Source organism: Suricata suricatta, chromosome 2, assembly GCF_006229205.1.
Source record: "Suricata suricatta isolate VVHF042 chromosome 2, meerkat_22Aug2017_6uvM2_HiC, whole genome shotgun sequence".
Lineage (NCBI taxonomy): Eukaryota > Metazoa > Chordata > Mammalia > Carnivora > Herpestidae > Suricata > Suricata suricatta.
In genome coordinates this window covers 137,010,408-137,034,138 of record NC_043701.1, presented here as the reverse complement: position 1 = coordinate 137,034,138, position 23,731 = coordinate 137,010,408, and the positions used below count along the sequence as shown (strand labels likewise).

Below are 23,731 nucleotides of genomic sequence, written 5' to 3'. Positions count from 1 at the left end.
GAGAGACCTAATGGAGAACCAGGGGGAACGGAGGAGGGAGAGAGAGTTGGGGAGAGAGAGGGATGCAGAACTTGAGAGACTATTGAATGCTGAGAATGAACTGAGGGTTGGGGGGGAGGGGGGAGGGGGGAAGACAGGTGGTGGTGATGGTGGAGGGCACTTGAGGGGAAGAGCACTGGGTGTTGTATGGAAAACAATTCGACAATAAAATATTATGGAAAAAAAAAAGAAAACAAGCTACTCTAGGTTTGGACAAGCATTCAGGAAGGTTTACAGAATCCTGACTATTGGGAAATGTGAGAATTTGACTTCTCTGTGCAGAAAACAGCACAAAGCTTCCCTAAAACTTTTTCTTCCTCATATAATTATGCTTTAAATTGTTAATAGCTATAATTATGGAAGATGGCATTGTTGTGCTTATAATTTTTCCTATTCCCATTGGTATTTGTTGATGATAAATGACTTTATTAAAAAATAATGATAATTACCTTGTTTGGTTGTATATCAATATAGTTTCAGTTTTTCTTTATTGCCACTTATGGAATTTTATGAATTGCCAACATTTAGTTCTTTTATTGGTTTATTTTCTCTTGATGGTATAAACAGGGGTGGAATTAACAATAATTTTATTCATTTCCTGACCCCCTCCCAACATGCCCTAGCTCCGTTAAAAAACCAATGTAGTGCACTGTTCACCCATAGCTACAGGAAGTTATTATTTTACTACTATGTAATTTTAACAATACCCCCAAATTCTCCTCTCTGGACCACTGCCTCACCAACTGGTAGAAAGTGAAAGGCTCTTCCCCTATATTGCACCCCACAGATTCAGCATCAAGAGCTCAAAACGAAACCCCTTTTGCCAGGACCAAGGTTTAAAATCTAAGTAAACTACAATGAGATCATAAAGGCAAACAGATGGCCTCAGTCTTCCCCAAAAGAAAACCCATTTGGTTTACTAAACATCCCTAAGAACCAGAGTGGCAGAAGCCACCTTCCCCACAGACAATGTCACAGTTGCTGGGTAGGTCCCTTCCAAAACAATCTCCTCTCGGACCTGGTCTGAGTTCTCTGTGGAGGCCTTCAGCCTTCAGAAAGCTAAGACGACTACACACCCCTTTGTTTACCTGTGATCCTCCACTGGGGGACAGCCCAGTTCATACTCTGCAAAACATAAAGCCAATCAAATCAATGACCCAAATATAAGTAGTCCATGACTCTTTGCAAACGGTGCATTTGTAAGTGTTTTCATAAGGAAGTCACTCACGTGTGAGCCCTTAGTACCAAGAAGAGAAGCAGTACTGTGTTCACCTGCCTGTGTCAGCAGAGAGAGAAGTACAAGCAAGAGAACATCACGTTTGGAATGTCCATCCAACCCCAGGCCATGTTTTTAACCTCTTTACACCTCTCCTTTCTGCAAAAATGATTTCAGCAACACCTGCAACGCAGAGCTGCTGCAAGCATTAAATAAGTTAAACATGGGGCACATCTGTATTCTCTAACGTATATTAGCTCTTTTCTTCTAGCCCAGTGGTTCTCAGCAGAGGAAATTTTCATCCCGCCCCCACAGGAGACATTTAGCAGTATCTGGAGGCATGTTTTGTGATTACAACCTGGGCAGGGCCACACTATCGGCACCTAAAGGGCAGAGACCAGAGATGTTGTTACCCACCCTACAACACACAGGACAGCTCCCACAAGAATTAGCCAGCCTGAAATGTTAATAGTGCCAAGATTGAGAAATGTTGGTCTAGTGTAAAAGATTTATTTCATTATGGCTGTTCATTTTCCACGTGAGTTTCTTTAAATGAGCAAAGATTTACTGAAAATTTAGCATGTGCAAAGCTCTGTGCTAGGTACATCATTAACCATCTTATAGATTTGGTCGCCTCTTCATTTTCCCAAAGCAACTCGCCCATCCTCAAATACTGTCCAACCCTCAGAGCATCAAGTTTTGGATTCCCTTTTCCTCTTACTACTGCTCTCAGCGGCCCTGAAGTCAGACATGCTGTGTGTCAGAGCAAAGGCCTGTATTAATCAACAATTCCAAATATAGCAACAGCAGTTTGAAAATCAAAGAATGGGCCTTAGGGACATCAATATTTGCATGTTCATAATAAATACTTAACTACACATCTGTGCAATGTTCAAACAGTTGGGGGAGAAAAAGAACATTTACGTTGATTTTTGTCAACTTTTACAACTCAGGCATCTTGTGTGCTAAAGAAATGTAAAACTGAAGAGTCATAAAAATAATTTTAAACATATTTATAATATGTGCTTATGAATTGGAGACATATTTGATTTATTCTGAGGTTTTCCTTACCAATTAGCCTATGCCTGCCCCTTGGGTCAGTGGAATAATTTCCAATCTATATATTAAACATCCACTCCTTTCCTATCTGATACTCACCTCTACTACTCAGAATGGCCCTGGCTTTAATATTCAAGGCTTGGTTTCATGTTTTTATCTTTCTTTCTCTCTTTTTGTTGGGTATTTGTACGAGCTCACCTCCCTATGTGCAGAAGCTCATAGCTGCAATGTATTGTGGGTTAATAATTTGCCAGGCTCTGCTGTTGGTGCTTTGTAGTGACAGTCTCATTTCACTGTCACAGAACCCGTATAGAGGCAAATAGTATCACCCCATTTTACAGGGGGGGAAATGGAGGCCTACAAAGGTTAAGTAACTTGGCCAAGTCACACAAAGCGAGGAATTGTTGAGGGCTCACACCCTGTGTGTCTGGTTCCAAAATCCTTATTCTTTTCCACTACACTATATTAGAAGGAAAGAGACCATCTGGTGAGTTCTGTCTGTAAAGTGGTAAGCAATGGGCACATCCTTTGGCTCACGAAATCCACTTCAAAGAAACTGTTGCCCACAAACACTAGCTTATGTGCAGAGATATATATGTAAAAAGATGTTTACTGTTGCATAATTGGAAAAGCAGAAAAGAGTACATAGCCTCAATGAGGAAAGTAGACCCATCCTATGGAAAGGGGGAGAGCCATACCAAGTAGGGAGAATGTGGCAAAGAGGGACTTGCTTACCCACTATTCTTCCTTTGTAACAAAACTCTGATTTGATCCTGGGTGACAATTCACCCAGTTCAAGTACTGCTTCGCCCATCCTGCCATTCAGCAGGTTTCTTGCTGCTCAATGTTTACTCACAGTTACACCAATTTCTTTGGTTTACATTCTTCTGCTCTGGCCAACTTCAAGCTACCAAGTCGAGGTTACCTGGCTCACAAAAAGTTCCTGAGCATTTAACAATTGGTTCTCATGACCAAGGATGAGCCAATTCCGGCCTATGACTGGTTACCAATGACCAATAAGATGTATACAAATTTGTCCCTCCTTTAAAGTGGGACAGACAGCAAGCATGTGCTCTTCCTGTTGTCCTCTCCTTCTTCCTCCTTTGTGCTGTAAATCTGGATGATAGGACTGGAACTCCAACACCTACTTTGAGCCAGGAAGCAACTTAGAAAATGATGTTACCGCAGCAAGACAGAAGGTGCAGAAAGAAAGGAGAAAACTCATCCCTGTTGACACTGTGAGCTAACAAGGGCTTTGGCCCACATACCTCTGGGTTTCTCTCATTGGAAAGAAAATAAAACTCCTATTTTAAGCCACTGTTATTTTGATTTTCTGTTACATGCTACCCAACTAAGACAGAAAGCTTCAGACTTTGCTTTCCTATCTATATTCCTTATATATTTTGTAATAAAAAATGTTGTATTCCATTATTATTGTCAAATTTTTAAAAAGCCCAGAAAATGTTAATGACTCAAGTGGTTGGACCCTTAATAAATATTTCGAAGTTGCCAATTCTTACAACAGTATCCATGGATCACGGGGGGTGGAAAAAAGGAGACCAGGGGAAAGCACAGTCCTGGCACATAAATCAACAATGTGGGCATGTCCTGGAAATGAAAAAGATAGACTGGAGTCCAACCAAGCTCGCAAATTGCCAAAAAAGATTTCTGGCCAAATAAGATTCAAAGGCCTCCTGAGATAAGCCTTGGGTGAAACACAGAACAGGTGATGGGGAAAGCACAGGATGTACTGCCAGGCTCTTGTCTCCAATCCAGGAAACTCCCATGAAGCCTGCCCAAAGGAGAGTGAAAGCAGCAAGAGTCTCTCTCCTGGCTTCAAACAGCGGGGACCCCACAGTTAAGGTGTCTTGCTTATGGGGATTTCAGAGACTGGAACAAGGACTAGAAGACAGAATATCCAACCAAATATGGGATGGAGCACCAAAACATAGGAGCCACTCGAGTGTCTGGGCCCACAGGTACTGGCCCAGAGAGGGCTACAGAGGGCAATCTGGTGGTTAGGACACTTCCTGGGGGAGAGCACAAATGAATCTAGTAGGATCTCCACGGTCACAATCCTCAGGTGGTCACAGAGATTACACTGACAGTGACACAGTATAAAATCAATCATTGTATGATTTTTCTGCCTTGTCTTACACTAAATAACTGCCAAGTCCACTTAGGATGCATCTTTGTAGACCATATCAAGTCACTTGGCTCTACATACATCCTGTGTGCCCAAGAGCAGGGTGTGCGCGGGAGAAGAGGTGCTGAGCGTAGGTCCCTACTGAATATACTGCAATCTCAAAGAAAAATGAGATGTGAGCTCTACATAGATAAAAATATCAGAGAACCTCTATCATGTTCAAGTACTGGGTGCACATACAAACATTATTGACTAAGAATTCAGAGAAGAAAAAGCAAAAAGGAAAGGAAGTATCACACAGAGAATACAGGTGAGGAAGGTAGAGGTTTGCAGCCAGCCTCTAAAGGATATCCTTTCAGCCAGAAAAAAAATTAGAAGGTATTACATACCAGAAAATGTCTAACAATGCGTGCCAAAAGAATACATTTCCAATGAATAATAAGAGGAGTAAACAGAAGTGGGGAGGAGGAAAGGCATTCAGGGAAAGAGTAAAAGTGGCAACTATGCATTCTCTCATTCATAAATTCAGAAAAATTAATTAAATGTATACTAATTAGGTGCATGAGCACTTGTCCAAAGTCCCTGAATGTCCTTTTGTACAAGAGGGAGCTCCTGGAGGCTAAGCAATTGATAATTCGTATGTACTAGAATTGGTGAAAATCCACATTTTTCATACTGTCAAAAATGGGAAGACATTGTAAGAAGCAGCCACCCAGATATTTCTAAGCCTCATCATCTCAACAACTGAAAAAAAAAAAAAGGTAATAACCAACTCAAGAGTAATAAGGCTGCCCCATGTGCTAAGATATCCCGTTTCCAGCATTTTACTATCAGTGAAGTTGAGTCCCCTTAGTGCCCATAAATGTCCTAACCGTCCCAACGTCTGCTGTGCTTATGTATATAGAATGCATACCCAGTAAATATTTATTCACGAATCCTGCTCCCTGTCTGCAAAGGTCCAAGCAGGGTCAGGGCCAGGGTTGGGGAGTTGTCTAAGGTGCCAGAGAATCATAACCTAAGGCTAAGTGCATGACATATGTCCTCTGGGAGGTAGTGGCAGATTTTTCACAATAGTTGATGAAGCGGAGTGCAGGGGTCAAAGATGCTTATAGCAAGAAACACGTAATAGGTATTGGTATTTAAAACAGAAAGCAGCACTGGCTTTAAGTTAATGTTTCATATCCAATAAAGAAGACTAAATACCTATTGTTTTGATAGATTGCTATAAATGAAACATTAGAGGGGCCCTTAACCACCTTGTTTCACATCTTCATTACATGACATTCATCTTGAGCAGAGTATCATACAGAATGGAAATATGGCCGATTCCCATTAAGTAGCCAGTTAGAAAACATAGGCTATGCTTGTCTAATAAGGGCAGAATCAGAAAGGAGTCGAACAGGACAATTTCACCACTCCGGCAGTCCTTTAGCACTGCAAGCCAGAGCAGCAGAGAATGTTTTCTAGGAATTTTCAAGGTAGTCATTGTGCCCCTGAAGGAGATATAGAATAAATAAATGGTATCTTCCTAATGGCAACACAGTGACCATGCCCAGTGCTTAATGTAACATTATCAGGGAGTTAAGCCTAGAGGGGCCTCAATCCTCCACTCTTGGCCCAGCAGAGAACGCGAAGACCTTTGCTGCCTCCAGACCCCTTGGTGGACTTTACAGTGTCACCAATGTTGATGAACATATCTCTGAATCATCTAGTAGCAACTTCTCTCGTTATATGAAAAGAGACCAAAAACTCAAAATAAATTCAGAAGATAGGAAAGGAAAAGAACACAAAGCCCAAATACACCATAATATACCTGAGGGGGAAAATGCAAATCTCTAGGAATGGAGTAACTCAAATGTCCAACCAACAGAGATACTCTTCTGGCAATACCTGCTCATTTATTTGGGTGCGTGCTACACACACCACAGCGGCCCCCGCATGTCAATGCCTTGTGCCCACTAGGAGACTGATGTGGATTTTTATCATTAAGGAAGGCACCTGGAGAACCTGCATAAGCAGAGAGTAGTCCTTCAACCTTTGCATTCAATACAGCAAGTAAAGACTTTTTACCACAAGACCCTACAAAACCTATTTCTCAACAAGTTAGATAGTTAATCAATAATTTTTAAAAATTAAGCCAGGGGAAAAAAAATCCTCTTCTAGTTCTGTCCATAAGACCATTTCAATCCGATTTCATTCCTACAGTGAAGAAAGGGTAGCGCAGAGCAAGACTACTGGTCAGCCAGTCCCACACCACCTACGGTCCAGCCACACAATATATGGATGTTTCTATAATCACGCTGGCTCTCAATTCCTCCTAAACGAAGCAAGTACTTCACCCCAGTATACCATTATCATGGACTTGTACATCTAAATATATTTGTTCCTTTGATACCTTTGACCCGCTTGAATTTCAGCAATATCCACCTTCTCAACCAACTATTCATGGATATAAGAAAAAAGGTGGTGGTGATGGGGGAGGGCACTTATGGGGAAGAGCACTGGGTGTTGTATGGAAAACAATCTGACAATAAAATATTATGGAAAAAAAAAGTAACCATAGTTAACAGATACAAACCATGTCCTTTTTTACGCATTTTTTATTATATATTAAATCAGTCATCCGAACACTGTGAGGTAGGTACTATTACTGTCCACGTCTTATAGGTGAGGAAACTGAGACTTAGGGAGACAATTACTATCCTGCCTACAGTCACACAGCAGTTCCATGGAAGACCTGGGATTGGAACCCAGCAGTCTAGCTCTATCAGCCTTGCTTTTCAATCTCAAGCTATTGCATAGGTTTTACTCATCTACTCCCAAGTTGAATTATATGAGTCTAAATAAATAAATCAGAGAGTAATAGTAAGAAAAAGAATTCTCAGCACTCTTGACTGCATTTCTCCTCCATTCCTTCCACCTCATTCCGTAACTCCCAGTATGCCGCAATTAGGCATTTCTTCTGCCCCTTGAAACATGTTCTTGATATAAAAGAGCCCTAAGAAATCCCAGCAAGCACAAGAGTGACCAAAAACAGGCAGTTGATTGTTACCATGAGGGTGTGTCATTGGGTTCTAGGTTTTGAATGTTTTGTTCAATTAGAAGGAAAAAGAAGGTTAACATCTACTGAATGCTTCCTTACCATGTGTCATATAATATGCTAATATGCTTGGTGCTTTCACCCACACTGTTCTCTTTAATACCAAAAGGGAACCCTCCTATGTAATGAATGGACTCTCCTTTTTAAAGACCAAAAAAAAAAAAAAAAAAAAAAAAAAAAAACCAGACTCAGAAAGATTCAGTCTCATGGTCAAGGAGACTCACCTAGGAGTCAAGGCATGGGGATTTCAGCCAAAACCTGATCTGAAGCTGAGGCTATTTCTGTGACAGCATGCTGGGTAGGAGATCCTCTATCCTTTAAAAACCAGAAACCATTCTTGATTTTTTTTTTTCCTCTGAGCAGTGAGTCTTTACAGATTTACTGGTTGTTAAATGCTACTGACTCTAGCTAATTCCCAAATTAACTAGATTCCTTTTGGAGCTTGTAAAATGTGCTACACACTCAACTTCCGAATTTAGCATGCAAGATGATGACCACAGCAGGAAGGATGCTGCAACTTTCTTGTCAGGACAATGCACGCCTAAAAGCCTCTTTTTAATTTCTACCTTCTTTTATGAGGACAACGTTAAGGAGGACACACCTAGGATACTGCATATTAATTTCAACACAACTAATACCCAAAATGTCCCACCAATTTACTCTTCACTGACAATGTTAAAAGAAAATGATTTATGCAGATCAATCATCTCGCTCATCAAGTCCTACCCTGACAGCCAGCCTTCATCATTGCTATTTAAAAGGCACTGCTGACAGAAAAGACCGACTCTTTGATTAAGGGCCCTGTCTGGCTAACCTTTTATTTGAAGAATGATTGCCGCTGAGTGACAAATACTTTTCCATTCATTTCAAGGCAAAGATATTGACATTCAAATTCTTGATGGCTACACTGAGCAGATGCCACTGTTAGCAAGAGGCTGGGGAGCAACAGCAGGTACGCCTCGGCTCGGGGCAAAGGGGAGGAAAGAATAAAACTGAAACACAGGCACAGGCGCTGGGCTGAGCGTTCTCTACAAGCGAAAGCAATGGGTCTCTCAGCCAGATCCTCTTCCCTCACTACTTATCAAAGAACATCTGTTTGTAGTTTTGCCCCAGTTTCTTCTTAAAAGTGCCGTTGCACTACCTTGACCCTACTTGGAACTACACAGGCAGGGAAGACTGAGAGCCAAAAAAGGAGCTCCAGAGCCTGCAGTTTCCAGCCCTAGAATGAACCATCCCCCCCCTCCCCCATCCTGAGCTTCAGGAGGCCAGCAGACCTCACACCAAAAGTACTGGCCTTCTTCCGTCCTCACAGGGCCTTAAATGACTAAATACAAATTGGGAGAAGCGTCTGAAAGATCACCTACAAAAAAAAAATAATAATAACAACAACAAAATAACAAAATAACAACAACAACAATAAAAAGCCAGGAACAATTTTATCACATTTGCCAAGGAGAAAGAAGAGTAAAAAATAAAAGAGGCAGGGATTGGCAGAAACAGAGTGACCATAAGAGACAGAAATTGAGCTTTAAAAAGAAAAGGCAATTTTTCTAACCCCTTATGAGGTAGATTTCCACCTTGGTTAGCACCACATAAATACCTATAATGCAAACATATTCTCACAGCAGGATTACTCTGATTTTTATTTCTTAAATGCAAAATATTACCTTAAAGAGAAGTGGGAAAATTATGGATTAAGGTAAGCTATTTGTGACTAGAGCCATCACAAAGCCTCAGGATTTATCATTTGGGGAACAAAATAAAATACCTCAGCAGGTCATCAGTGATTCCTTTTAAAACATGCTGAGATGCAATGTGTGGGTCTCACAAGGGACAGGGTATCAAAACAACTCCAGCTCTGATCCTCTGACAAATTCCCACAGTGGGAGAGGTGGGGGGCGAGGGCACAGCCGGGGCAGAACCTTCCCCTAAGTTGTCCAAGGGCCCAACAGGTGACCCAAGCATCAGAATAGAAGAGACAAAGAGAGATAGGGGCTTCAGAGAGACCGAAAAACTGGGCCATCTCTGCAGGTTGTTAGTTGAGAGATCTGGAGAAGTCACCTTCCCTCCCCCATCCTCTGTTCTCCCATCCGCAGGGTGGGGATGGTACTGACCACACTGCACAATTATTCGTGGATATTAAAAAATATGCACTTAACAAAGCCACTTTCCTTTACCTAAACTCATTTTCTTCTCCTTTCTTTTCTTCTCATCTTTACTCACTAGCTTGTATTCAAGACTACTCCATAACCCAAGACTTAACAGTTACAAGACTAAGCTGTAACTCCTAACGCAGACACTTAGTATCCGTACAATTGCAGATGCTTTGAGTAAGTTACATGTTGAACCTAAATTTCCTCAGCTTTAAATGAAAGCGGTCATAATACTCCTACTTCCCTTACTGTGTTACAGTGAGAACAAATAAGAAAATGTGAATGTTAAGACGTCATACATTTTAAATCAATACAGAAATGTTGGCCACTGCTACTGTTGCTCTCCAAAAATGGGATACTCGGCCCATTTTTATCTTTTTTCCTTATTTATTTCTCCCATTTATATTTCTCATGGCAAATAAGAAGTCATAACCAGTTAATTAATCAATAATCATAATATCCTCCCAATTCCACAGAACTATTAATGGTTACTTCTACAGCTGTGTGGAAGAAGTGCCAGGTAGAACTCATGTTTCTCCCATAATAAAAATTTATTGCAGATTATTAGGAGCCAGACATTAAGACAGGGAGGTGAAAGAAAACTGCGAAATTCGGTCAAGTGGGGCAAACAGACAAAGAAGCCATTTCAGTATTGCTGTACAATATAAAGTAAGTATAAAGGGAGGGTGTGACCACCTGCAGAGTCGGAGATTTCACCTGGAGGATATGAGAACTGGTCCATGAAGGGTGAGCAAGTCCTCACCAGGCAGAACAGGAATAAGAAAATCATTCGTGGCAAGAGAAGGCCAGGTACAAAGGTATGGAGGCCAGAGAGACATCACATGCTCTGGCAGGGACAAGGGCAAGTTCAAGACATTCTATAGATTTCAGACTTACTCTTGTAAGCAATGGGGAGTTTGAGCTTGAAACTGCTGTGATCTGGTTCGTGGTTTAGAAACATGACCCTGATCAAAGACCAGACACACAAACACTCACTGGGCACCTACTCTGCAAGAAACTGGAGACAGAGATGAAAAGGACTCTCCTGACACTCCCTCTGGGAGGGGAGCTGCATGTGCTGACTGGCTTTCAAGCACTATCTGAGCATCTGCCTAACTAAGGGGCTATGAGCCGCCACCCCTCCCCCCTACCACCCAGCACCAGGACTTGAGGCTTCAGAACCTGCCCTTCAAACCCAATTTGCTGGTATGGGTCCCTGCTTTTCTACTTGACCCTACTGTTTAATTTCTATGAACTCTGGTGTGACTGTGGATTCCCAACCTAAGTGTTCAGAGCTGTGTCCTCTGGCTTTCTGTCTTCCTTCCCTAATGCTAGCCTACGGCTGTCCTGCTCTGACTTGCGGCAACCGTGTGTAAACTGCCTGGCTCCTGCAACTGTCTCTACAAGTGGGTAGGTCTCTATTCTGTTCTTGTCCCCTGCTCCCTGTGTGCACTCCCAGTATAACTGTGGCAAAGGTGATGTTTTACATTCACCAAACCTTGTTTCCCTGTGCTCTCCCCAGGCACACAGACATTTGACAATCTCCCTTGCAGTTAGTTTGGATTCTAGTCAATAACACGAAAAAAGAGATGCAAGCCACTCGTAGGCCTGGTCATTAAAAACATGCTACTGTAGACCTTCTGTATTAGCTTCGCAGGGGACTGTAACAATTACCACAAATTTGGTGGTTTAAAACAACAGAAATTTATTCTCTCACCCTGATGAAGACCAGAAATCCAAAATCAACATGTCAGCAAGGGCACATTGTACCAAGGCTCTAAGGGAGAGCCCCTTTCCATGCCTCTTCCAACTCCTGGTAACTCCTGGTGTCCATGGCTTATGGCTGCATCACCCCAAACTCTGCCTCTGTCTCTACAAAGTCTTCTTCCCTCTGTGTGTCTGTGTCCAAATCTCACTGTTCTTTCTTTTATAAAGACATCAGTTCGGGGACTTAGCTCTCAGTCTAAATCCAGTATGATTTAGACTCCAACCCAAGGTCCATAAGTGATTATATCTGCAGAAACCCCATTTCCAAATAAGATCACATTGACATTCCAGGTGTTAATTTGAGAGGATCACTATTCAACCCACTCCTCCTCCCATGCAATCCTGGTGGCCTCGTGATCCAGGTGGGGCAGTCACCAAATGGCAGAACTAGATCCTTGAATGACCATGAATGAACAGAGCTCCCCCAACACAAACCCTCACCCCACACAGAAGGTGAGCATAATATAAAACTTCATGGTGTTAAGCCACTGAGATGTCAGGGTTAATTTGTCACAACAGCAGAGCCCAGCCCAGCTTGGCTGCTACTGCAAGCCTCGTGTCCTGGCTCTGCAGTCCCAACACTATTTATGGGCTCAGGGCTAACGCAGTGTTTTCATTTCAGTTCCCTTTTTGCTCAAAAGCCCTTTTAGGCTACTCTTGCTGAATGTCCCAGGAATTTCTCCCAGAGCTTTGCTTGGCCTGGATATGGCTGTTTGGGAGGTTTCCTGTTTTCCCTGGGTAGTGTCATGAGGCTTTCGCTGATAACATCGCTGTTTTTCTCGAATGGTCTCCGAGGAGAATGCGGTAGCCGGTAGGAATTAGCTCTTACTTTTACTGGGGTAGAAGAGAGGGAGGAAGGGGCTGAACATGAATGTTTTCCAGCTTAATTTATCCAAAAGGGAACCAAGAAAAACAGTAGCTTGTGTCCTTTTCTTACAGACGTGGAAAGAGCACCAGGTTTTAGAGGCATGCTGACCTAGGTTAAAAATTCCCAATGTTGCAAATTCAACAGTTATAATGCTTTGTATGTTACTTTTTTTCATGTTTATTTAGAGAGAGAGAGACAGAGCGCAAGCAGGGTAGGGACAGAGAGAGACTCAATCTGCACTGTTGGTATAGAGATGGACATGAAGCTTGAACTCAAAAATCGTGAGATCATGACCTGAGCCAAAGCCAATAGTGGGACGCTTAACCAAGTGAGCCACCAGGTGCCCCGGTTACTTTTTATCTCAAAGCCCTAGTTCTCTTATTGTTTAAGGGAAAAAAAGAGAGAGAGAGAGAGAGAAGTAAACATCACCTTTGCTACCGGGTAACTATGAAGATTAGATGATACTAGATATGTGATTAGTTCAGTGCTCTGATTATAGTAGCTACTAGATAAATGTTAACTTCCTTTGTTCCCATGAATAGAACAATTTATTCCCACTTAGATCTGCTTCCCACCGGAGGCGAGGGTGTGGCTAAGTCTGTGTGAAACCATGGTCTTCACCACTGGCCTCACTGCCCCCCATGCATTTCCTACTTATCATTCCTCCAGTTCAATCCTGGAACTACCTTACAAGATAGTAAATAAACGAATCTCTTTAACCAGCTGAGTTTTGCTCTTAAACATTTCATGAGTGTTCATTTTGATACTCCAATTAGATTGAAAGCTCTTGGAGGCCGGGACGACGTCTTCTCCTGTGTCTGTAAACCTCACCGCCATCAGTACGATGCCAACTGCCCATGGCGGCCTGCTCCTCACTGACTACAGAGAATATGCAGAATGGAAAGTTCCCAGGACTAAGACACAATCTGGCCTCCAATAATGTGGATGTTCACCCATTAGTGAGCTAGTATTAAAGTCAGCTGGTATACTCACAGAGCAGAGGGAAGGAAGAACCTCAAAAACTTAAGAAATAGAGCAAAAACCAAAAGGAGCCATCATCATTCTGAATTTGGTGGATTGTCCATACGTGAATCAACCAGTGGTCTGCTTATCACCCCCTTCCCAGCTAAATGAGCAAAACTTATCACTAGTGATAAATTATACATTATACATTGTATAGCACATGTTGTATATGTATGTGTGCTATATATAAATTTTGCAATACATATTTACAGCACCTGCTTTGTACTGGACACTGCTCTAAGTAAGTACCTGCTTTACCTACATATTAATTCATTTAGTCTTCACAACTCTACAGCACAGATATTATTGTTATTACCATGTTACAAGGAGGAAACAAACCTGGAGGAGTTAATTCGCCCAAGGTGCAGAACTACTGTAGCAAGGCCAGGAGATAGACTCTGGCAGCCCCATTCCAGAGGCCAAGTCCTCAGCACTAGGCAATACTACTTTTCAAAGGGGAGGACGTAGGGGTGGCAGGAAATGAGTGCCCACTCAAAATGGTACCTAAAAGAAGGGGCTTACAAATTAAATTCTGAAGAGACAGCCCTTCAAAAAAAAAAAAAAAAGAAGCAGTTGCAGGAGCAGAGAGTGGATTTGGTAGCTATAGATGCGAAGGGACCGCCATAGATGAGGGATGGGGACAACTCACCTTGACAGTAATAGGATCCAGATGGAAGCAATCCCCCAAATGAATACTTTTGGTTTGAGGTAGGATGAACTCTATCATTAAGGTCCTGATTAGCAGCACCATTGGAGGGCCCAGGAACACAATGGGCAGACCGAACATGAAGTATACAGAAGGAGCCGGGAAGTGGGGCTCCTGGGTGGTGATCTCATGGTTCGTGAGTTCGAGCCCCGTGTCTGGCTTTGCACTGACAGCTCAGAGCCTGGAGCCTGCTCCAGAGTCTGTGTCTCCCTCTCTCTCTGTTCCTCCCCCACTTGCACTCTGTGTCTCTCAAAACTAAATAAATGTTAAAAAATAAATAAATAAATAAGATCTGGGGAGAGGTTCCAGAAAGCTTGATGGGTCTGTTTTGGGTTTTGCAACTTTAATGTACAAACTGCTAGGGGCAAAAGACAGCCAGTTTTTCCACCAGCCCTGTGAAGCTCTGTAACCCATACCCTACATTTGTTTACCATTACTGAATAAATCATTTCAGTTTCCAACAGCTCTGACCCTCCTCCACCATAAACAGAGTAAACCAGGTCTCCCCACTCCAGGTTGTCATTAAAAACAGAGGCGGCATTGGTGTTCTCTCCCAGGCTCTGCAGGCCTCCTGGGCAATGTCCCCTCCTCCCTCCTTAAGCGTAGTGGAATGAGCAATATTTGACGGGTGATTCTTTCATCTCTGCAGCTTTGAAAACCTCAAACGTCGTATCGGATCTACAACAAAGAACAGGGACTTCAGGGGTTGACAGCACGGCCATAATTAAAGACGACCATCAATAAGCTGCCATGTTAAACAATGCCACGTTATAGCTGCTCCAAAACCAACTGTTTACCTTTCAGACATTTCTATGGAAGGGTTTAAACAGGTGCAGTTTGAATTGTTTTCATAAAGATAGGCAAACAAGAGATAGGAACTTTTCTTCTAAGACAGAGTGTGACGTACAGCACACTATTCCCTTGCTAACAGTGTCTGACAGATTTAGTTAGGGGAAATAATCTCTGATAACTGATAAGGATATGAATCCAAAAATAGCAATGAAAATATTACAGGGACACTGCCAAAGATGAAATGGGAAGCAATCCAAGAACTTCCATTGTAAGTTCCTTCTGGCCCATGGACCTCAGTTTATCCCTTTGTAAAATATGAAGGTTGCACTTTAAGCTTGTGTTGGCAAGCAGAACCCTTTCCTTAACCCAAGCTGAAGAGAAAGGAAAATTCAAGAATGTTTTGGGGGTAAATCAGAGTTCCTCTTGCCCCACCATGCCCTCAGAAGCTTGGAAAAACACTGGGTCGAAGCATCACTGAGTTCTTTCTAGAACCAAATTCCATGATTCTTAAGAAAAAAAAAACATTTTCAAGTGTAGAGCACTTGGTCCATCATTCTCCAAGATATTTTTTTCACTGTTCAGCATCTAAGTAACACTGACTGTGAACCTGACTTGATGAATTGTTAAGGAAGGTTTAAGTAACTTCTCTCCTCCTGGTGTCTTGGGTAGGGCTGACTATATCAGTAGCAAAGGGACAGAAGTGGCATTAAAATAAATTATAAGAGTATGATTTAAAAAGTGAGCTCCTGGGGAGCCTGGGTGGTTCAATCAGTTAAGCATCTAACTTCGGCTCAGGTCATGATCTCATGATCCATGAGTTAGAGCCCTGTGTCAGGCTCTGTGCTAACAGCTCAGAGCCTGGAGATTGCTTTGGATTCTGTGACTCCCTCTCTCTGCCCCTCCCCCATTCACACACTGTCTCTCTCAAAAAATATATAAACGTTAAAAACAATTTTTTAAAGTGAGCGCTGGAGCTGGGTACCCATAGCTGGCTCACTGTCCCAGTTCCCAGATGGTCTGTGGTGAAAAGAAGAAATGTGCTTCCCCTATGCTTTTCTTCTCCCTTGTAATTTACACCAGCTTCCTGAGGCCTGGGTTTGTCATGCTTCCAATTCTACCTACAAGTTGGAGACCTCTGGAGGTCTCTGGCACGCCTGAAATTTCATCTATTCAACGATAGCCAAGAACTGTGTCTGTCTTGAATGATGCATAAAAACTGAGTGAACCGAAGGGCTGTTCTGTGCAGTCACCAAGAGATCCTTTCAGATCACCTGAAGCAGAGACCACTCAATGGGATTTAGGAGGTTTCTCCATGTATAAGGGCTACTTACCACTTCATGTGAGTAACTCACACTCAGTAGAGGGACCCCTAGGCGAAGATCACACTAGCTGTGCCTCAGGCCCCACATGCGACATCATGATGAGTGGGAAACTTTCTCATACCTGAGGAAATGACACTGTTAGAATAAGTCTAAAATGTTGTGGCTCATTTCTTTGCAAAATGAAGATCATAAAGTTTATAACAAGATGAAACTGTCTTGGTACCAGTTTGGGACAAATCAAAAGAATTAGAAAACCTGAATCTGACCTTCTTGCATGAAAATAATTTGGAGAATCCTTGACAGAATAAATCTGATCTCCTTCCGAGTCCCACCTCCTAATGAGGGCCCCAAAAAGTCTCCAAAGAGGAAAACCGAACCAAAAGTGTCTCACTTCCATGAAGGGGGAGTTGATGTCCAACTAGTTCCAACTGAGTAGGACAGAGCCAATGAAAGTAAATAAAATCACACTTCCTGAACTGAGGCTGAGCCACACAACCCTCCCTGATCCCTTCCATCACCTGCTGAAGTCATTCTTGAGAGCCCTCTTTCCTTCAACCTGGATAATTCCATTTTGAAAACAACGGCCCTTTAAGACTTCCAACCCAGCTTAGGCTCTAAAAAGTCAAATAGCCAGTAAGTCTGAGCTGGAGAAAACATCTCTCAAGAATGTGGGAAAACTGCCTTGGGTGGTTTGTGTTTAGTGGTAGTATCTTCTCCTTCAACTTGTCAGATTGTCTTGCTGTTTTCACAATGAAACCAGATATACATGAAGCAAAAAAAGAAAAAGTGTTCAAGATAGTCTCCTGATCCCTGGTTTATTTTTTGAATTGAGAAGCCACACAGTTTCCAAGCATAGCTACATTATGGTAATATGCTTTGTCATAAGTGGACTATATCCATCTGCTTGTCTATGAAAACAGTCTGCTCCTCATCTTTCAAAACTTGGCCCGGATACAGAACTTAACTTAAAATATCTAACAATATGTCATATCCCCCATAAGATACATGACAGCTATTTTGAAGATACACAATATTATTAATTGTTTTTTTTAATGTAATTGAGCTGTTATGAACCTTAAAAGTATAAAAATGACACTTAGTCATCAACAGTTCTTAAAACATTATAAACACAGAAGAAATACTAGCAAGTCTAACAGTACTCATAATTTCAAAATTATATCCTTTGAAGCCAAAATGACATTAAGAGAAACAAACAATGTAAAAGCTTAAAAATAAAAGGGCCATGCTTAAAAATATTAAACTCACTTTCTGATAAAATTAAGTGTGAGCTTCAATTATTTTTTGTGTTGGCGGAACTGTCCGTGTGCTGTCTCCTTAAACTATCTAATGGGCTACGGCAGGAGTATATGGAAAGGATCTGGAAGGTAGAAACAACTCGGGCCAGAGGAACGACCACAGTTACTTCGGTTCACTCCAAGTCGCTTAGAATTTACCAAGCGCCTACTATGAGTTCATACTATACTGTGTATCATGGAGGATAAAAAAAGAAGATACAACCTAAGCCTTAAAGAAGCTCACAAACTATTTTTAAAATTTTAAATGACAAAACTTTCTTTGATTAAATACCCAAATGCACGGTCCTCTAAGTAAGTAAGGTATGGGGCTACACAAGGAAGAGTGGGGGTGGCTGAGGAACCTCCATGCAGGAGCTGAAATTTTAGCTGGATCTTAAAGACGGAATCCTATTTAGAAGGATATAAAGAAAGCCAGAGGCTTTAGAGTAGGAAAAGCAGCTTCCATAATGACCTATAAGTGGAAACAACTATAACTTGCTGGAAAAAGGGTAGGCTGCAAGGAGTGACCAGCCAAATGCCTGCCCCGCATGTTACCCACCACGGGGGACATGCACAACATCCACCTGATTCCTCTTCCCTATGGTTTCTCACGGCCTGTGTCACTGGAGTCTCACCTGCCTGGGAATCCGAGGGCCCCTAGTGCCCCTCTCTCATCAGGCTTGCTCCACTGAACTCACACAGTAGGGATCCCATTTGGTTCATTATAATAAGAATCATACACTTCCCTCCCCTGGCTCCAAGGAAGGGGCTCATTCTCAGAACCAACCAAACTGGCTAAACCTCAAAGTGGTCACTCTCCTCATCTATTTAAGGCATTACAACCTTGCTACTGTGGCTTCTCTGCACCATCTTGAAAGCAGTTCTCAGCCAGGAGCACCTTGCCCCGTAAGAAACATTTGGGGGTATCTTGAGACATTTTTCACTTTGTTACAAAGAGAAGAGGATGTGTTACTGCTACCTAGTGGGTGGAGGCCAGAGATGCTGCTGAACATTCTACAAAACATGGGATAGGCCCCCATAACAAAGAATTTACTAGCCCAACATGTCAATCGTGAAAAGATTGACATTCAGTGAATATCAACATTTACAACATTCTCTGAGCAAATGTATTTTAACAATGATGGAGAACTTTATCTTTTCTTTTTCTTAAACCTTAAACCTCAGCCCATATTCCAAGGTGTTTTCTAGGGAAGTTGCCTGACCCATATAGCTTTGAGGAGTTTTGCCTCCCCTCATTTCCACCCCATAAGAAGAGTGCACCGAAGGGAGCATATGTCCTGGCAATGAAGTATGGGAAGACATTGAAAGCCACCACATTTTGGATCCTTTGTGCTCTCCAAATCTAGACACACGTTACACATATTTAAATTTTTATAGGAAATGCATTATATAAATATTTGCTATTTGAGTACTTTCAGTTTTGAGTTTGCATAGAGAAAAAAGTCCTCATACCTTGCGAAGATTCACCAGTGAACTGACCATTTTTAAAACTGGTTCCCAAATATCCCTTCCAAGCAGTGTGCATCCCAATGCATGTTACCAACAGTTAATTTAAGCCTGATGGTTAAATGTTATATAAGCCCCCAGTGCAAATCAACTGAAAACTGCCACAGAAACTTCTGCAAAAGATATGGGGTTTCAGGAACTCAACTCAAGTGATGTTGAATAAATGCTCAAATTATACTCAAAACAACTTATTTTGTATCCTTAGACTGCCTGAAAAGGACAAAAAGCAGAGAAAGACACAAAAGGAATATTATGAGATTCAATTCAATAATCAAAGGATAAAGAAAGGTTCATATGAAATTGATCAAGTCCCAATTTTGCAAAAACGAACTCTTATAATTGTACAATAAAAGCAAACATAAAGTAAAAGATATTTGATGCCAGAATATAATTCTGCCCAAAAAATTATGGGAAAAATTAAAATAACATTTTTTGTTCTAAGAATTAGACCATAGTAGCAATTATACCTGAAAATGTTTCCAATACAAAATATGTATGTAATTTTGAGTTTCAGCTTTCATGATTAATTCCCAAATTTCTTTCCTCCGCAGGTACTATTACATTTTGCTTCCCATTTAAGTTGATTGACCTGAAGTGATCCTTTTCTCTTTATACCATGGGTCTCTCCCTAAAGATCTGGACCCCCTGAATCAAAGGCAAAAATACAGGACAGGCTATATCCCTTTCCCATCCCCAACTCAGTGTCGAACTTGCCTTTCCCACAGCTGGCGATACTTCCTCAATGTACCAAACATCCTCCCCACCTCAGTGTGAAAACCACAAATAACTTCCAAAAAGTACAGACTAGAAAGCATTAAAAAAAAAAAAAAAAGTCTCAAAGCTGAAACAAAAGGCCCTTCAAAACCCATACCCAAATCCCACTGCTCTTAGAATAAAACTCTACCTCCTAACCAGGGCCGCCAGTATCTAAGTAATCTGGCTACTGCCTGTTTCTTCATCTTAAACCTCTTGAAAGTCTCTTCAGCATTTATAACTAACTAGCCACATGGATCTCAGTGGCCTTCAAACTTGCCAAGCCTCTGCACACCTCGTGGCCTTTGCACATGCTATCCCCTCTCTGCAATGTTCTTCCTGTTCTTTCCTTTCCAATCCGTAAGTCTCAGCATAAATGTTCCTTCTTGAGATGACCTTTCTTAGCATCCTATCTGAAGTTCCTTCAATACTTTACATTACTTAGATGTTGAAAATTTTTGTTAAATGGATGAAAAGATGGATGGATGGCTCGACAGACCGGACAGATAGATGGATGGATGGAGTTGATTTGTGTGGCAAAGTCAGTCAATATCTGCTGTCAATAGCCATTATTCCCTAAGGCCATTTTCCAAGCAATTGTTTCTCTCCCTTGGATCATTTGAGATTGAATCAGGGAATCCAGAGCTAGGAGGAAAGAGCCTGATTAAGGTCACTGCACCAACCCCCAGGGAGAATTCCCTATCATCCATTTTCTCGTGCTTTGTGTCAAGTCTTGCTTTCAGCTTCTCCAGTGGCAAGGCTTTCCTTATGTCCCCACAGACATGTCTACACACTCTCCCCATTGTGAAATTTGTCCTGATTTTCCCAGCCTAAATTCCTCTCTGCTTAACTTCACCCCATTACTCACAGCTATCTCCCTCTGGACTACAGCAAATGACAACTCTGTGGAACTTTTTCTCTCCTCCTTGCTTCCCATAATTTCCCAGTTCCACACCCTATCCTGGAGGGAAGAGCATGGCATGAGATTCAGGCAAGAAGAGTTTACACAAATGTTCTGAATTAAAACTTGGTCACCAGCAGCCTCATCTCACCCACCCATCTCTCTCATCCATCATTTTCCCTTTCCCCTTCCTCCCTCCCCAGCCTCCACAAGGCCAGTCTGGTTTTATTTCCCCATTCTATGATTCTTTCAAAATATAGTCCTATGCTTGACTCTAAGCAGCAAGTTTCTGTGATGCCACACAAGAGACTGGTGATGGTAGCTTCTGGGGGATGGAGAGTTGTGGGCGAGAAGGCTCATTTTTAGTTGATACCTTTGTGTGTTCTTTGCCTTTTTAACTAGGTGCATTCACAACTATTTTTTAAATGGTGGTAAAACACACAGAAGATAAAATTTACCTTCTTAACCATTTTTAAGCATTCAGTTCAGTGGTATTAAGTACATTCACATTGTTATGAAACCATCACCACTATCAATACACCTTTTTCCATTGAAAAAATTTTTAATTTTTTTATACATTTATTTATTTTTTGAGAGATAGAGTGAGACAAAGCATGAGCAGGGAGGGTCAGAGAGAGAAGGAGACACAGAATCTGAAGCAAGCTCCAGGCTCTGAGCAAGCTGTCAGCACAGAGCCTGACGCGGGGCTCAAACCCACCAACCATGAGATCATGACCTAAGCTGAAGTCAGACACTTAACCAACTGAGCCACTCAGGTGCCCTGAAACATTTTTAATTACATGTTTAAAAGTACAGTTCTTGATCAAGTACCTATACAAGACCCAAAGGCTAGAACAGAAAGGAGGATGCTATGTCTGGCATAGCTATAGAAAACAAGTATCACTGTCACTTAGCCACTTTTGACATGTTAAAAACTTAAAAATACAGGGTGGCAGATAACTAAAAATAAGGGGAGAAAAGGAACAAAATACAAAAAATTTAAAAATACGGCTCTACCCCTCTACACATACTTATAATAATGATGGACCAAAATAAGTATGTGCGTTTTCAGTCAAGTATAGAGAACAGACATCTTAACAAAACAGAATTATGGCTATCACAGCAGTTTGTGAAAAAAATTATTAGCTTTATTACTACAAAAGTAGTTTGAATAGGAGTCTTCCAGCTGTTAAATCTGATCATCAGAACACTGCCAATTTTCTCTGCCACATAGTCTTTTCATGCAGTGGGGAACTTGATGCAATTAAGGGATTTTCTCACTTAATAATTCTCAGATTTGGAAGGTTTTTCGTGTAAGTAACAAACCAAGTAGTGGTATCATACTCAGCTCCTTTTATATAATGTTATAACTTGCTGGAAGTGGCAAAGACTGCCACATATGAGGACGGTGATTTTGTGTCTCTAGGAGCTATACTCAAAGTTAAATTTCCCCAATCTGACACCATGAAGGCTGAAGCAAACCTCTGATCGCAATTTCTGCAATCAAAACTCCCTCAAATCCTATATGTTTGATAGGACATGCACAGTGAGCCTGCCCCTGGTGGGTTCCAGCTTCCATTAAGTCTGATTTCTCTTTAGAGTAGGTATTCTTTCCACACTGATATCTCAGTTCTGAACTACAGGTGCTAGCTGGTTCAAGAAAGGCTGGATGGCTGAAAAAGACAAGGTCTAGGAGATTACTGGTGTTTAGTAATTGAAGAAAAAAATCCTCTCTAAAATGATGTTAGTTTGCAACTCAACACACATTTGTACTGTACTATGACACAATTGCTTTTTACACACAAAATAAAAAATCCCTAAGAGCCACCTGGCTATCAGAGTTGAGTACTCTGGTCTAAGAGGAGTCTTTTCTAGGTTGAGTGAGCTTACTTTAATATAACAGAAGCTGGGACTAAAAAATTTGACTTAAGCTCAAGACTCTGAAAATGGAATGTGAAAAGAAGTGAAAAATCATAGCAAGAAATAAAGAATAAAATACTGGATTAGAATCTGGTATATTTACCTCCAAATCCCAACATGTTCACTAAGTGGGTATCTTTTTTTTTTCTTAATGTTTATTTGTTTGAGAGATAGAGAGGGAGAGGGAGAGAGAAAGAGGGAGGGAGGGGATCCCAAACAGCCCCATGCTCACTTGGGGCTCAATCTCACCACAGTGAGATCATGACCTGAGCCAAAACCAAGATTCAGACACTTAACCATCTTTCACCCCTTTCAACAAATGCTTAAGGATGTCTTTTCTTAAGTAAGGTGCGACCTGATAGTCCCCTTACCTATAAAATGGCATATTATCCATCCAACGTGCAGGATTCTTATAGTAATAAAGATAAGCCACAGCAGATAAAGTATTAAGGATATTTTACAATAATTTGTCCCTTTTCTGTCCTTTAGAGACAGAAAAAATATCAAGAAACCTAAAACAAGAAACGTAGGATGTACATCAATGGGGTAAAATGGGCTGGCCAATACTGATGCCAATCCAGCTTCCAGATGCCAGCAACAGGACCATGAAGTGCTACATTAGATTCCTATTGCTGCCAAAGCAAACTTGGTGGCTCAAAGAACAGAATGCCAATGGTTCTGGAGGAACATGGAAAATCTGAAATCAGTATCACTGAGTCAAAATCAAGAGGTCACCTGGGCTCTACTCTCATCACATGCTCTAGAGGGACTATCTGTAGCATGCCTCCTCCAGCCTCTGACAACTTAACACTCCTTGGCCTGTGGCCACATCACTCCAACCTCCAAGGCCAGAATCTTCATATCTGCTCTGTCTTCACATTGCCTTCTTCTCTGTGTGTGGGTCAAATCCTCCCTTGCTCCTTCATAAGGATACATGGGATTGCAGTTAGGACCTACCCAAATAACCCAAGGTAATCTCTCCATCTCTAGGACCTGAATTTAATCACACCTACAAAGAGTGCCATACAAAGTAACATCTACGCGTTCTAGAAATTAAGACAAGACATCTTTTAGGGGACATTTTAAGGACTACCAGAGGTACCAAAGACACACAGTACAAACAGATTAGTAAAATAAGCTAACT

At 41.6% G+C, this 23,731-nt stretch overlaps 1 protein-coding gene and 1 long non-coding RNA gene across 3 annotated transcripts in view; one reads left to right on the top strand and one right to left on the bottom strand.

Moving 5' to 3' along the window:
• The window catches only part of LRMDA (leucine rich melanocyte differentiation associated), a 721,100-nt gene that overhangs the window by 680,006 nt on the left and 17,363 nt on the right, over positions 1–23,731 (bottom strand). Inside the window, exon 1 of one of the 2 annotated variants that reach the window (XM_029932013.1) lies at positions 16,201–16,342. The exons of the other annotated variant lie outside the window; for it this stretch is intronic. Within the exon in view, the coding sequence (XP_029787873.1) occupies positions 16,201–16,208 (8 nt within the window). The 5' untranslated portion in view covers positions 16,209–16,342. Of the gene's footprint in view, positions 1–16,200; positions 16,343–23,731 lie in introns of those variants that run through there. 2 annotated transcript variants of the gene reach the window in all.
• Positions 12,123–14,835, top strand: LOC115285580. The gene is made up of 2 exons (XR_003905594.1): positions 12,123–12,291; positions 14,727–14,835. It is a non-coding gene; the product is annotated as an uncharacterized LOC115285580 (long non-coding RNA).